Source organism: Salvelinus alpinus, chromosome 10, assembly GCF_045679555.1.
Source record: "Salvelinus alpinus chromosome 10, SLU_Salpinus.1, whole genome shotgun sequence".
In the NCBI taxonomy this organism is placed as follows: domain Eukaryota; kingdom Metazoa; phylum Chordata; class Actinopteri; order Salmoniformes; family Salmonidae; genus Salvelinus; species Salvelinus alpinus.
This window is the reverse complement of record NC_092095.1, coordinates 69,471,730-69,488,452: the sequence shown is the minus strand read 5'-3', so window position 1 is coordinate 69,488,452 and position 16,723 is coordinate 69,471,730. Positions and strand designations below refer to the sequence as shown.

The 16,723-nt window shown below is 44.9% G+C and overlaps 1 protein-coding gene across 1 annotated transcript in view; it reads right to left on the bottom strand.

Moving 5' to 3' along the window:
- Window positions 1-526: 526 nt before the first annotated feature.
- Window positions 527-16,723, bottom strand: part of LOC139532750 (coiled-coil domain-containing protein 81-like) — a 39,358-nt gene continuing 23,161 nt past the window's right edge. The window contains exons 7-14 of the mRNA XM_071330751.1: window positions 15,769-15,880; window positions 12,643-12,789; window positions 11,875-11,982; window positions 11,498-11,667; window positions 11,162-11,240; window positions 7,504-7,730; window positions 7,143-7,268; window positions 527-965 (exon numbers count right to left, since the gene is read on the bottom strand). Coding sequence (XP_071186852.1) covers window positions 827-965; window positions 7,143-7,268; window positions 7,504-7,730; window positions 11,162-11,240; window positions 11,498-11,667; window positions 11,875-11,982; window positions 12,643-12,789; window positions 15,769-15,880 — 1,108 coding nt within the window. The 3' untranslated portion in view covers window positions 527-826. The remainder of the gene's footprint in view (window positions 966-7,142; window positions 7,269-7,503; window positions 7,731-11,161; window positions 11,241-11,497; window positions 11,668-11,874; window positions 11,983-12,642; window positions 12,790-15,768; window positions 15,881-16,723) is intronic.

The following is a 16,723-nucleotide window of genomic DNA, read 5'->3' as shown; positions in this document are numbered from 1 at the left end:
ATACTAAAGCAGTTGGGTGTGATATATCATACTAAAGCAGTGGAGTGTGATATATCATACTAAAGCAGTTGAGTGTGATATATCATACTAAAGCAGTGGAGTGTGATATATCATACTAAAGCAGTTGAGTGTGATATATCATACTAAAGCAGTTGGGTGTGATATATCATACTAAATCAGTTGAGTGTGATATATCATACTAAAGCAGTTGAGTGTGATATATCATACTAAAGTAGTCGAGTGTGATATATCATACTAAATCAGTTGAGTGTGATATATCATACTAAAGCAGTTGAGTGTGATATATCATACTAAAGTAGTCGAGTGTGATATATCATACTAAAGCAGTGGAGTGTGATATATCATACTAAAGCAGTTGAGTGTGATATATCATACTAAAGCAGTTGAGTGTGATATATCATACTAAAGCAGTTGAGTGTGATATATCATACTAAAGCAGTTGAGTGTGATATATCATACTAAAGTAGTCGAGTGTGATATATCATACTAAATCAGTTGAGTGTGATATATCATAGTAAAGCAGTGGAGTGTGATATATCATACTAAAGCAGTTGAGTGTGATATATCATACTAAAGTAGTCGAGTGTGATATATCATACTAAAGCAGTTGAGTGTGATATATCATACTAAACGGGTCAAAGGATACTGATGCGATCAAGACGTAAAATACGTCTTACAATTCGTATTATATTGTACGACCGCTATTACGTTGGTAAGCCAATTTAATGTAATCTAATGTAAAGTAACATATCATACTAAATGGAGTGGCATGGATACGTTTGCTCTGAGACCAGGTTTCAGCGGTCTACACCATGAGGCGAGAGCCAGGGATGTAGTGAGACTCTTTCCAGATGTTTGTCTCTCCACAGTTCTCTGTCTTCCTCTTGCACTGGTAACAGCGGCGGTACTGCTCACACTGGTCAATCAGCAGACTGCTCCCAGACCTGTCAGAGACATCAGAGATCAATGTCAGAATGTGGTCAATCAATCAGCGGACTGCTCCCAGACCTGTCAGAGACATCAGAGATCAATGTCAGAATGTGGTCAGTCAATCAGCAGACTGCTCCCAGACCTGTCAGAGACATCAGAGATCAACGTCAGACTGTGGTCAGTCAATCAGCAGACTGCTCCCAGACCTGTCAGAGACATCAGAGATCAACGTCAGAATGTGGTCAGTCAATCAGCAGACTGCTCCCAGACCTGTCAGAGACATAAGAGATCAACGCCAGAATGTGGTCAGTCAATCAGCAGACTGCTCCCAGACCTGTCAGAGACATCAGAGATCAACGCCAGAATGTGGTCAGTCAATCAGCAGACTGCTCCCAGACCTGTCAGAGACATCAGAGATCAACGTCAGAATGTGGTCAGTCAATCAGCAGACTGCTCCCAGACCTGTCAGAGACATCAGAGATCAACGTCAGAATGTGGTCAGTCAATCAGCAGACTGCTCCCAGACCTGTCAGAGACATCAGAGATCAACGTCAGAAAGTGGTCAGTCAATCAGCAGACTGCTCCCAGACCTGTCAGAAACATCAGAGATCAACGTCAGAATGTGGTCAATCAATCAGCAGACTGCTCCCAGACCTGTCAGAGACATCAGAGATCAACGTCAGAATGTGATGGTACAGATAGAAGACGTCAACTATCATGACAGTGATCAACTCAATCAGCCGGTCCCAAATCACTACCTTTTTCTCCTTCTTGACCCTAACCCCCGATGCTAGCATGTCTGAAGGGTCTGGATAGGTATAAACAGTGTAGTGGTGTATCTGAAGGGTCTGGATAGGTATAAACAGTGTAGTGGTGGATCTGAAGGGTCTGGATAGTTATAAACAGTGTAGTGGAGGATCTGAAGGGTCTGGATAGGTATAAACAGTGTAGTGGTGGATCTGAAGGGTCTGGATAGTTATAAACAGTGTAGTGGTGGATCTGAAGGGTCTGGATAGGTATAAACAGTGTAGTGGAGGATCTGAAGGGTCTGGATAGGTATAAACAGTGTAGTGGAGGATCTGAAGGGTCTGGATAGGTATAAACAGTGTAGTGGAGGATCTGAAGGGTCTGGATAGGTATAAACAGTGTAGTGGAGGATCTGAAGGGTCTGGATAGGTATAAACAGTGTAGTGGAGGATCTGAAGGGTCTGGATAGGTATAAACAGTGTAGTAGTGGATCTGAAGGGTCTGGATAGGTATAAACAGTGTAGTGGTGGATCTGAAGGGTCTGGATAGGTATAAACAGTGTAGTAGTGGATCTGTAGGGTCTGGATAGGTATAAACAGTGTAGTAGTGGATCTGAAGGGTCTGGATAGGTATAAACAGTGTAGTAGTGGATCTGAAGGGTCTGGATAGGTATAAACAGTGTAGTAGTGGATCTGAAGGGTCTGGATAGGTATAAACAGTGTAGTAGTGGATCTGAAGGGTCTGGATAGGTATAAACAGTGTAGTAGTGGATCTGAAGGGTCTGGATAGGTATAAACAGTGTAGTAGTGGATCTGAAGGGTCTGGATAGGTATAAACAGTGTAGTGGTGGATCTGAAGGGTCTGGATAGGTATAAACAGTGTAGTAGTGGATCTGAAGGGTCTGGATAGGTATAAACAGTGTAGTAGTGGATCTGAAGGGTCTGGATAGGTATAAACAGTGTAGTAGTGGATCTGAAGGGTCTGGATAGGTATAAACAGTGTAGTAGTGGATCTGAAGGGTCTGGATAGGTATAAACAGTGTAGTAGTGGATCTGAAGGGTCTGGATAGGTATAAACAGTGTAGTAGTGGATCTGAAGGGTCTGGATAGGTATAAACAGTGTAGTGGAGGATCTGAAGGGTCTGGATAGGTATAAACAGTGTAGTGGTGGATCTGAAGGGTCTGGATAGTTATAAACAGTGTAGTGGTGGATCTGAAGGGTCTGGATAGTTATAAACAGTGTAGTGGAGGATCTGAAGGGTCTGGATAGGTATAAACAGTGTAGTGGAGGATCTGAAGGGTCTGGATAGGTATAAACAGTGTAGTGGTGGATCTGTAGGGTCTGGATAGGTATAAACAGTGTAGTGGAGGATCTGAAGGGTCTGGATAGGTATAAACAGTGTAGTAGTGGATCTGAAGGGTCTGGATAGGTATAAACAGTGTAGTAGTGGATCTGAAGGGTCTGGATAGGTATAAACAGTGTAGTAGAGGATCTGAAGGGTCTGGATAGGTATAAACAGTGTAGTAGTGGATCTGAAGGGTCTGGATAGGTATAAACAGTGTAGTAGTGGATCTGAAGGGTCTGGATAGGTATAAACAGTGTAGTGGAGGATCTGTAGGGTCTGGATAGGTATAAACAGTGTAGTGGTGGATCTGTAGGGTCTGGATAGGTATAAACAGTGTAGTAGTGGATCTGAAGGGTCTGGATAGGTATAAACAGTGTAGTAGTGGATCTGAAGGGTCTGGATAGGTATAAACAGTGTAGTGGTGGATCTGAAGGGTCTGGATAGGTATAAACAGTGTAGTGGAGGATCTGAAGGGTCTGGATAGGTATAAACAGTGTAGTAGTGGATCTGAAGGGTATGGATAGGTATAAACAGTGTAGTGGTGGATCTGAAGGGTCTGGATAGGTATATACAGTGTAGTGGTGGATCTGAAGGGTCTGGATAGGTATAAACAGTGTAGTAGTGGATCTGAAGGGTCTGGATAGGTATAAACAGTGTAGTGGAGGATCTGAAGGGTCTGGATAGGTATAAACAGTGTAGTAGTGGATCTGAAGGGTATGGATAGGTATAAACAGTGTAGTGGTGGATCTGAAGGGTCTGGATAGGTATAAACAGTGTAGTAGTGGATCTGAAGGGTCTGGATAGGTATAAACAGTGTAGTAGTGGATCTGAAGGGTCTGGATAGGTATAAACAGTGTAGTGGAGGATCTGAAGGGTCTGGATAGGTATAAACAGTGTAGTAGTGGATCTGAAGGGTCTGGATAGGTATAAACAGTGTAGTGGAGGATCTGAAGGGTATGGATAGGTATAAACAGTGTAGTAGTGGATCTGAAGGGTCTGGATAGGTATAAACAGTGTAGTGGAGGATCTGAAGGGTCTGGATAGGTATAAACAGTGTAGTGGTGGATCTGAAGGGTCTGGATAGGTATAAACAGTGTAGTAGTGGATCTGAAGGGTCTGGATAGGTATAAACAGTGTAGTAGTGGATCTGTAGGGTCTGGATAGGTATAAACAGTGTAGTAGTGGATCTGTAGGGTCTGGATAGGTATAAACAGTGTAGTGGTGGATCTGAAGGGTCTGGATAGGTATAAACAGTGTAGTAGTGGATCTGAAGGGTCTGGATAGGTATAAACAGTGTAGTAGTGGATCTGAAGGGTCTGGATAGGTATAAACAGTGTAGTGGTGGATCTGAAAGGTCTGGATAGGTATAAACAGTGTAGTGGAGGGTCTGTAGGGTCTGGATAGGTATAAACAGTGTAGTGGTGGATCTGTAGGGTCTGGATAGGTATAAACAGTGTAGTGGAGGATCTGAAGGGTCTGGATAGGTATAAACAGTGTAGTAGTGGATCTGAAGGGTCTGGATAGGTATAAACAGTGTAGTAGTGGATCTGTAGGGTCTGGATAGGTATAAACAGTGTAGTGGTGGATCTGAAGGGTCTGGATAGGTATAAACAGTATAGTGGTGGATCTGAAGGGTCTGGATAGGTATAAACAGTGTAGTAGTGGATCTGAAGGGTCTGGATAGGTATAAACAGTGTAGTAGTGGATCTGTAGGGTCTGGATAGGTATAAACAGTGTAGTGGTGGATCTGAAGGGTCTGGATAGGTATAAACAGTGTAGTGGTGGATCTGAAGGGTCTGGATAGGTATAAACAGTGTAGTAGTGGATCTGAAGGGTCTGGATAGGTATAAACAGTGTAGTAGTGGATCTGAAGGGTCTGGATAGGTATAAACAGTGTAGTGGTGGATCTGAAGGGTCTGGATAGGTATAAACAGTGTAGTGGTGGATCTGAAGGGTCTGGATAGGTATAAACAGTGTAGTGGTGTATCGGAAGGGTCTGGATAGGTATAAACAGTGTAGTGGTGGATCTGAAGGGTCTGGATAGGTATAAACAGTGTAGTAGTGGATCTGAAGGGTCTGGATAGGTATAAACAGTGTAGTAGTGGATCTGAAGGGTCTGGATAGGTATAAACAGTGTAGTAGTGGATCTGAAGGGTCTGGATAGGTATAAACAGTGTAGTAGTGGATCTGAAGGGTCTGGATAGGTATAAACAGTGTAGTAGTGGATCTGAAGGGTCTGGATAGGTATAAACAGTGTAGTGGTGGATCTGAAGGGTCTGGATAGGTATAAACAGTGTAGTAGTGGATCTGAAGGGTCTGGATAGGTATAAACAGTGTAGTGGTGGATCTGAAGGGTCTGGATAGGTATAAACAGTGTAGTAGTGGATCTGAAGGGTCTGGATAGGTATAAACAGTGTAGTGGTGGATCTGAAGGGTCTGGATAGGTATAAACAGTGTAGTGGTGGATCTGTAGGGTCTGGATAGGTATAAACAGTGTAGTGGTGGATCTGAAGGGTCTGGATAGGTATAAACAGTGTAGTAGTGGATCTGAAGGGTCTGGATAGGTATAAACAGTGTAGTAGTGGATCTGAAGGGTCTGGATAGGTATAAACAGTGTAGTGGTGGATCTGAAAGGTCTGGATAGGTATAAACAGTGTAGTGGAGGGTCTGTAGGGTCTGGATAGGTATAAACAGTGTAGTGGTGGATCTGTAGGGTCTGGATAGGTATAAACAGTGTAGTGGAGGATCTGAAGGGTCTGGATAGGTATAAACAGTGTAGTGGTGTATCGGAAGGGTCTGGATAGGTATAAACAGTGTAGTAGTGGATCTGTAGGGTCTGGATAGGTATAAACAGTGTAGTGGTGGATCTGAAGGGTCTGGATAGGTATAAACAGTGTAGTGGTGGATCTGAAGGGTCTGGATAGGTATAAACAGTGTAGTAGTGGATCTGAAGGGTCTGGATAGGTATAAACAGTGTAGTAGTGGATCTGAAGGGTCTGGATAGGTATAAACAGTGTAGTAGTGGATCTGAAGGGTCTGGATAGGTATAAACAGTGTAGTAGTGGATCTGAAGGGTCTGGATAGGTATAAACAGTGTAGTAGTGGATCTGAAGGGTCTGGATAGGTATAAACAGTGTAGTAGTGGATCTGAAGGGTCTGGATAGGTATAAACAGTGTAGTGGTGGATCTGAAGGGTCTGGATAGGTATAAACAGTGTAGTGGTGGATCTGAAGGGTCTGGATAGGTATAAACAGTGTAGTGGTGGATCTGAAGGGTCTGGATAGGTATAAACAGTGTAGTGGAGGATCTGAAGGGTCTGGATAGGTATAAACAGTGTAGTAGTGGATCTGAAGGGTCTGGATAGGTATAAACAGTGTAGTGGAGGATCTGAAGTGTCTGGATAGGTATAAACAGTGTAGTGGTGGATCTGAAGGGTCTGGATAGGTATAAACAGTGTAGTGGTGGATCTGAAGGGTCTGGATAGGTATAAACAGTGTAGTAGTGGATCTGAAGGGTCTGGATAGGTATAAACAGTGTAGTAGTGGATCTGAAGGGTCTGGATAGGTATAAACAGTGTAGTGGTGGATCTGAAGGGTCTGGATAGGTATAAACAGTGTAGTGGAGGATCTGAAGGGTCTGGATAGGTATAAACAGTGTAGTAGTGGATCTGTAGGGTCTGGATAGGTATAAACAGTGTAGTAGTGGATCTGAAGGGTATGGATAGGTATAAACAGTGTAGTAGTGGATCTGAAGGGTCTGGATAGGTATAAACAGTGTAGTAGTGGATCTGAAGGGTCTGGATAGGTATAAACAGTGTAGTGGTGGATCTGAAGGGTCTGGATAGGTATAAACAGTGTAGTAGTGGATCTGAAGGGTCTGGATAGGTATAAACAGTGTAGTGGTGGATCTGAAGGGTCTGGATAGGTATAAACAGTGTAGTAGTGGATCTGAAGGGTCTGGATAGGTATAAACAGTGTAGTAGTGGATCTGAAGGGTCTGGATAGGTATAAACAGTGTAGTGGGAAAGCTTCCATCATATTGTTTCCATCTTACAGATCTGTAAACATAGAAGGGTTAGGTTGTGATTTGAGTACATTACCTGATGAATTCCTTCTCCTCTCTGTCTCGGTGGCGTTTCAGGTCGGCGCTGCGTCTCCAGGTGTCCTCCAACGAGGCCCGCAGGTTACGCAGCTTCTCAAAGCGGTTGATGTGGTCGTTTATCAGTCTGCCAGGAGAGAGAGTGAGAGGAAAATATAGAAACAGAACATATAGACAATACATCTCATATAAAATGGCCTTTAACCTTTAACCTTGAACCGTTCCACATACCAATGTTTTCTGCATTCTCATTTTATTCACTCACTTTCTGAATTTCAAGTGGAGAATTTCACCCTCCCCACTCCCCAGTCTCTCTATGACTCCCTCTCTCTCCCTTTCTCCCACCTCTCCCCCCCACTCACTCCTTCCTGTTCCTGTTGAGCATCTCTCTCTCGTTCTTCTGTTTGGTGCTGCGGTTAAGGAGCAGCTCTTTTCTCTTGTTATTAGCCGTGGTCAGCTGTTCCTGGTAGACCTTCTCCGCCCGCTGCCTCTGCTCTGACAGCCCAGCAGGGGTACAGTCCAGCTGGCCAAACACAGGGCCGTCTGAGTCGGGCAGGCGCGCTGGGAGGCCCGAGCCCTGGTACTCCACCTGGTAGATACGTTAATGAAAGAACATCCATTAGATTTGTGGAGCATCAAGATCATCACATTACTTTTCTACTCAACCTGGGTGAAGATATAGACTAGTCATAGACACCACAGAGCAGCAGGACTACTGTTCAACCTGGACTAGACATAGACACCACAGAGCAGCAGGACTACTGTTCAACCTGGACTAGACATAGACACCACAGAGCAGCAGGACTACTGTTCAACCTGGACTAGACATAGACACCACAGAGGAGCTGGACTACTGTTAAACCTGGACTAGACATAGACACCACAGAGCAGCAGGACTACTGTTCAACCTGGACTAGACATAGACACCACAGTGGAGCTGGACTACTGTTCAACCTGGACTAGACATAGACACCACAGAGGAGCTGGACTACTGTTCAACCTGGACTAGTCATAGACACCACAGAGCAGCAGGACTACTGTTCAACCTGGACTAGACATAGACACCACAGAGCAGCTGGACTACTGTTAAACCTGGACTAGACATAGACACCACAGAGCAGCAGGACTACTGTTCAACCTGGACTAGACATAGACACCACAGAGCAGCTGGACTACTGTTAAACCTGGACTAGACATAGACACCACAGAGGATCTGGACTACTGTTCAACCTGGACTAGACATAGACACCACAGAGCAGCTGGTCTACTGTTCAACCTGGACTAGACATAGACACCACAGAGCAGCAGGACTACTGTTCAACCTGGACTAGACATAGACACCAGAGAGCAGCTGGACTACTGTTCAACCTGGACTAGACATAGACACCACAGAGGAGCTGGACTACTGTTCAACCTGGACTAGACATAGACACCACAGAGGAGCTGGACTACTGTTCAACCTGGACTAGACATAGACACCACAGAGCAGCTGGACTACTGTTCAACCTGGACTAGACATAGACACCACAGAGGAGCTGGACTACTGTTCAACCTGGACTAGTCATAGACACCACAGAGCAGCTGGACTACTGTTAAACCTGGACTAGACATAGACACCATAGAGGAGCTGGACTACTGTTCAACCTGGACTAGACATAGACACCACAGAGCAGCTGGACTACTGTTAAACCTGGACTAGACATAGACGCCACAGACCAGCTGGACTACTGTTAAACCTGGACTAGACATAGACACCACAGAGCAGCTGGACTACTGTTCAACCTGGACTAGACATAGACACCACAGAGCAGCTGGACTACTGTTAAACCTGGACTAGTCATAGACACCACAGAGGAGCTGGACTACTGTTCAACCTGGACTAGACATAGACACCACAGAGCAGCTGGACTACTGTTCAACCTGGACTAGACATAGACACCACAGAGGAGCTGGACTACTGTTCAACCTGGACTAGACATAGACACCACAGAGGAGCTGGACTACTGTTAAACCTGGACTAGACATAGACACCACAGAGCAGCTGGTCTACTGTTCAACCTGGACTAGTCATAGACACCACAGAGGAGCTGGACTACTGTTAAACCTGGACTAGACATAGACACCACAGAGCAGCTGGTCTACTGTTCAACCTGGACTAGTCATAGACACCACAGAGCAGCTGGACTACTGTTCAACCTGGACTAGTCATAGACACCACAGAGGAGCTGGACTACTGTTAAACCTGGACTAGTCATAGACACCACAGAGCAGCTGGACTACTGTTCAACCTGGACTAGACATAGACACCACAGAGGAGCTGGACTACTGTTCAACCTGGACTAGACATAGACACCACAGAGGAGCTGGACTACTGTTCAACCTGGACTAGACATAGACACCACAGTGCAGCCTGACTACTGTTCAACCTGGACTAGACATAGACACCACAGAGCAGCTGGACTACTGTTCAACCTGGACTAGTCATAGACACCACAGTGGAGCTGGACTACTGTTAAACCTGGACTAGACATAGACACCACAGAGGAGCTGGACTACTGTTCAACCTGGACTAGACATAGACACCACAGAGCAGCTGGACTACTGTTAAACCTGGACTAGACATAGACACCACAGTGGAGCTGGACTACTGTTAAACCTGGACTAGACATAGACACCACAGTGGAGCTGGACTACTGTTCAACCTGGACTAGACATAGACACCACAGAGCAGCTGGACTACTGTTAAACCTGGACTAGACATAGACACCACAGAGCAGCTGGACTACTGTTCAACCTGGACTAGACATAGACACCACAGAGGAGCTGGACTACTGTTAAACCTGGACTAGACATAGACACCACAGAGGAGCTGGACCACTGTTAAACCTGGACTAGTCATAGACACCACAGAGGAGCTGGACTACTGTTCAACCTGGACTAGACATAGACACCACAGAGGAGCTGGACTACTGTTAAACCTGGACTAGTCATAGACACCACAGAGCAGCAGGACTACTGTTCAACCTGGACTAGACATAGACACCACAGAGCAGCTGGACTACTGTTCAATTCCCTCATCTACTGCATTTCCTTCCTCAACTGTTCTTCTTTAAGTTCTTCAAGTCTGGCTCAACTCCGCTTCTTTAAGTACTTCAAGTCTGGCTCAACTCCGCTTCTTTAAGTACTTCAAGTCTGGCTCAACTGCCCTTCTTTACCATGAATTTTAACTCCTCTTCCTCTCCATTTCCCCCTCCTCTTTCCTTCCCTCTCTATCCCTTCCCTTCTTTATCTTAAACCTCTCCATCTGTCTCCCCCTATCCTATCCTCTCCGTAGAGACTTGTCTATATTATGTTTCCTGCCTGCTCTGAGTCATCTCCTGCTGCTGTCTGTCCCTGGATGGGCGGGAACATCACTCTCCTATTTCCCTTGGCTTTCTGCGGCTTGCCCTTCCCTGTTTCCACCTGTACAACAAGACAGTAAGTCAGGTAAACATCAATCTGTAGTGGTCCCCTCTGCCTTGCTCAGCCTTAACCTGTGCAGCACACCTGGGAGTTCAGTTATTCAATCCACAGCATTTTAATCAACATAATAAATATCCCTCCACTTCAACCTGCACTTGTATAACACATGGTGGGAGGCATGTCTTTGGTAGGTCTGGTCTGGTCTGGTAGGTATGGTGTGGTAGGTATGGTGTGGTAGGTATGGTGTGGTAGGTATGGTCTGGTAGGTATGGTGTGGTAGGTATGGTGTGGTAGGTATGGTCTGGTAGGTCTGGTCTGGTAGGTAGGCAGGGCTTGGTAGGTATGGTCTGGTAGGTATGGTCCGGTAGGTATGGCTTGGTAGGTACAGTCTGGTAGGTAGGGTCTGGTAGGTCTGGTAGGTATGGTCTGGTAGGTATGGCTTGGTAGGTACAGTCTGGTAGGTAGGGTCTGGTAGGTCTGGTAGGTATGGTCTGGTAGGTATGCTATATAACATATAGCATGGTATGGTAGGACAGACATGGTAGGACAGACTCTTACCTGTGTATCCAGGGCTTTCTTGTAACAGCTAGTGTTCTTCTGTTTCAGGTGGAGCTGCTGGGACTTATGCAAGGAGGTTCTGAGACACACAACAGCTATTCACACACTGTAGAAACTGAGCAACAGGTTGTACAATGACCACAGCATTCTGTATGTACAGTAGAGACCACAAGCCTGTTTACATGGGTTCATGGCAGCAGGTGCACTTCCTCTTAGACAAACATATTGACGCGGCACCCTACTCCCTTTATAGTGCACTGAAGAGCCCTGGTTAAAACGAAGTAGTGCACTACATAGGTAATGGGGTGCCATGTGGGACTCAGATGCATCACCTACTCCTGTGCAAGCTGGACCCGTTGTAGCAGGTGGATGAGCTCCTGGTCCTGCTGAGTCTGGCTGACCTGGCCCTTCCTCCACTCCGCCTGGGCCCGCAGATCCTGCATGTAGCCGCGCTGCTTATGGACCCTGGGAGGGGTGAGGGGACGGCCCCTGAAGATGTACGAACCCTGTGGGGGGGCCCCGGGGGGGGGTTCAATATCATCACAACATCATTCATTGATGAGCTTAGACCATTGGCTAAGTGTTTCAATAGTAACTATGCATAGACCAATGCATGCTAAATGCAGCAACTGAAAAGCCGTGAACCATTTGAACTCTAGAACATTTAAACCCCCTGAAGATCAGTGTGCTGATTGGACAAGGCCAGGGCTCACATGGAAGTGGGAGGAGCGAGCAACCTTCTTCTCCTTCATGGCTTCAGACACTGCCAGGTTGAACGCTGCCACCTTCTGGTTGTTCTCACGTATCTCCAGACGGTCCGCCTAACATATCACACCACCACACCACAAATACACACACACACACCACCACCACCACGTCACAAATACACACACACACACACACACACACACACACACACACACACACACACACACACACACACACACACACACCACCACCACGTCACAAATACACACACACACACACACACACACACACACACACACACACACACACACACACACACACACACACACACACACACACACACACACACACACACACACACACACCACCACCACGTCACAAATACACACACACACACACACACGCCACCACATCACAAGTACACACACACACACACACACACGCCACAACGTCCCAAATACACACCCACACACACCACATCACAAATACACACACACACACCACATCACAAATACACACACACACACACCACATCACAAATACACACAGGCTCAGTGTCACCTCACTACTGAGTTTAATCTGACTACTGAGTTTAATCTGACTACTGAGTTTAATGTGACTCCAGGACTTAAACAGAAGTACACATGCAGATTCTCCCTTGGCTTTTAGTGTAGTAGTATTCTGTCTATTCATCACTCCAAGACAAAGAGTAAAAGACAAAGGGAACATGTAACATGTTGCTCATCTCATCATCAGAGTGGTGCTGGCCTCACCTGCTCCCTCTGTAGGTAGTCCTGGTCTCTGCGCTGCTCGTTGAACAGTAACACCCTCTCCTCCTCCTGCTGTTCCGTCAGCCTCTCCTCTGCCAGGTAGTGGGGGATGTTACGCTGGGCCCGCTGCATGCACAGGTAACACAACTCCTATAGGGAAGGATAGGTGATGTTATATACACAGGTAACAACTCCTATAGGGAAGGGTAGGTGATGTTATATACACAGGTAACAACTCCTATAGGGAAGGATAGGTGATGTTATATACACAGATAACAACTCCTATAGGGAAGGATAGGTGATGTTATACACAGGTAACAACTCCTATAGGGAAGGATAGGTGATGTTATATACACAGGTAACAACTCCTATAGGGAAGGATAGGTGATGTTATATACACAGGTAACAACTCCTATAGGGAAGGATAGGTGATGTTATATACACAGGTAACAACTCCTATAGGGAAGGATAGGTGATGTTATATACACAGGTAACACAACTCCTATAGGGAAGGATAGGTGATGTTATATACACAGGTAACACAACTCCTATAGGGAAGGATAGGTGATGTTATATACACAGGTAACACAACTCCTATAGGGAAGGATAGGTGATGTTATATACACAGATAACAACTCCTATAGGGAAGGATAGGTGATGTTATATACACAGGTAACAACTCCTATAGGGAAGGATAGGTGATGTTATATACACAGGTAACAACTCCTATAGGGAAGGATAGGTGATGTTATATACACAGGTAACAACTCCTATAGGGAAGGATAGGTGATGTTATATACACAGGTAACACAACTCCTATAGGGAAGGATAGGTGATGTTATATACACAGGTAACACAACTCCTATAGGGAAGGATAGGTGATGTTATATACACAGGTAACACAACTCCTATAGGGAAGGATAGGTGATGTTATATACACAGGTAACAACTCCTATAGGGAAGGATAGGTGATGTTATATACACAGGTAACACAACTCCTATAGGGAAGGATAGGTGATGTTATATACACAGGTAACAACTCCTATAGGGAAGGATAGGTGATGTTATACACACAGGTAACAACTCCTATAGGGAAGGATAGGTGATGTTATATACACAGGTAACAACTCCTATAGGGAAGGATAGGTGATGTTATACACACAGGTAACAACTCCTATAGGGAAGGATAGGTGATGTTATACACTCAGATAACAACTCCTATAGGGAAGGATAGGTGATGTTATACACACAGGTAACAACTCCTATAGGGAAGGATAGGTGATGTTATATACACAGGTAACAACTCCTATAGGGAAGGATAGGTGATGTTATACACACAGATAACAACTCCTATAGGGAAGGATAGGTGATGTTATACACACAGGTAACACCTCCTATAGGGAAGGATAGGTGATGTTATATACACAGGTAACAACTCCTATAGGGAAGGATAGGTGATGTTATACACACAGATAACAACTCCTATAGGGAAGGATAGGTGATGTTATACACACAGGTAACAACTCCTATAGGGAAGGATAGGTGATGTTATATACACAGGTAACCCAACTCCTATAGGGAAGGATAGGTGATGTTATACACACAGGTAACAACTCCTATAGGGAAGGATAGGTGATGTTATATACACAGATAACAACTCCTATAGGGAAGGATAGGTGATTTTATATACACAGATAACAACTCCTATAGGGAAGGATAGGTGATGTTATATACACAGGTAACAACTCCTATAGGGAAGGATAGGTGATGTTATATACACAGGTAACACCTCCTATAGGGAAGGATAGGTGATGTTATATACACAGGTAACAACTCCTATAGGGAAGGATAGGTGATGTTATACACACAGATAACAACTCCTATAGGGAAGGATAGGTGATGTTATACACACAGGTAACAACTCCTATAGGGAAGGATAGGTGATGTTATATACACAGGTAACACAACTCCTATAGGGAAGGATAGGTGATGTTATACACACAGGTAACAACTCCTATAGGGAAGGATAGGTGATGTTATATACACAGATAACAACTCCTATAGGGAAGGATAGGTGATGTTATATACACAGGTAACAACTCCTATAGGGAAGGATAGGTGATGTTATACACAGGTAACACAACTCCTATAGGGAAGGATAGGGGATGTTATACACACAGGTAACAACTCCTATAGGGAAGGATAGGTGATGTTATATACACAGGTAACAACTCCTATAGGGAAGGATAGGTGATGTTATACACACAGGTAACAACTCCTATAGGGAAGGATAGGTGATGGTATATACACAGGTAACAACTCCTATAGGGAAGGATAGGTGATGTTATATACACAGGTAACAACTCCTATAGGGAAGGATAGGTGATGTTATATACACAGGTAACACAACTCCTATAGGGAAGGATAGGTGATGTTATATACACAGGTAACACAACTCCTATAGGGAAGGATAGGTGATGTTATATACACAGGTAACAACTCCTATAGGGAAGGATAGGTGATGTTATACACACAGGTAACAACTCCTATAGGGAAGGATAGGTGATGTTATACACTCAGATAACAACTCCTATAGGGAAGGATAGGTGATGTTATACACACAGGTAACAACTCCTATAGGGAAGGATAGGTGATGTTATATACACAGGTAACAACTCCTATAGGGAAGGATAGGTGATGTTATACACACAGGTAACAACTCCTATAGGGAAGGATAGGTGATGTTATACACACAGGTAACAACTCCTATAGGGAAGGATAGGTGATGTTATATACACAGGTAACAACTCCTATAGGGAAGGATAGGTGATGTTATACACACAGGTAACAACTCCTATAGGGAAGGATAGGTGATGTTATACACACAGGTAACAACTCCTATAGGGAAGGATAGGTGATGTTATATACACAGGTAACAACTCCTATAGGGAAGGATAGGTGATGGTATATACACAGGTAACAACTCTACACAGGAAACACAGGAATACACAGGAAATACACAGGAAACACACAGTTATTGATTGATTGACTGATTGATTGATTGATTGATTGATTGACACCCCTCATACACACTCACAAAAGCAGAGTGTTCGGCGCGCACACACACACCTGCCCAGCCCTGTTGTGGTTGACACAGGGCATGTCCAGGTGAGAGTCCACCCTCTTCACCTTCCCCTCCTTCAGAGCAGCGCCCTCCAGTGGTAGGATAGACACTGTGGACCTACAGGACAGCAGGTTGGAAACAGATAACAGTCCTGGGTTATCTTTCAGATCAGGGGCTATTCAACTGCAGTCTTGGGTTATCTTTCAGATCAGGGGCTATTCAACTGCAGTCCTGGGTTATCTTTCAGATCAGGGGCTATTCAACTGCAGTCCTGGGTTATCTTTCAGATCAGGGGCTATTCAACCACAGTCCTGGGTTATCTTTCAGATCAGGGGCTATTCAACCACAGTCCTGGGTTATCTTTCAGATCAGGGGCTATTCAACCGCAGTCCTGGGTTATCTTTCAGATCAGGGGCTATTCAACTGCAGTCCTGGGTTATCTTTCATATCAGGGGCTGATCAACTGTAGTTCTGGGTTATCTTTCAGATCAGGGGCTATTCAACCACAGTCCTGGGTTATCTTTCAGATCAGGGGCTATTCAACCACAGTCCTGGGTTATCTTTCAGATCAGGGGCTATTCAACTGCAGTCCTGGGTTATCTTTCAGATCAGGGGCTATTCAACTACAGTCCTGGGTTACCTTTCAGATCAGGGGCTATTCAACTGCAGTCCTGGCCAGTCAGTAGTGACCAGCAGTCAGTAGTGACCAGCAGTATTTATTTTAATCAGGGAGAAGACCCTCTGTCCAGTCAGTAGTGACCAGCAGTATTTATTTTAATCAGGGAGAACACTCTCTGGCCAGTCAGTAGTGACCAGCAATATTTATTTTAATCAGGGAGAAGAGTCTCTGGCCAGTCAGTAGTGACCAGCAGTATTTCTTTTAATCAGGGAGAAGACTCTCTGGCCAGTCAGTAGTGACCAGCAGTATTTATTTTAATCAGGGAGAAGACTCTCTGGCCA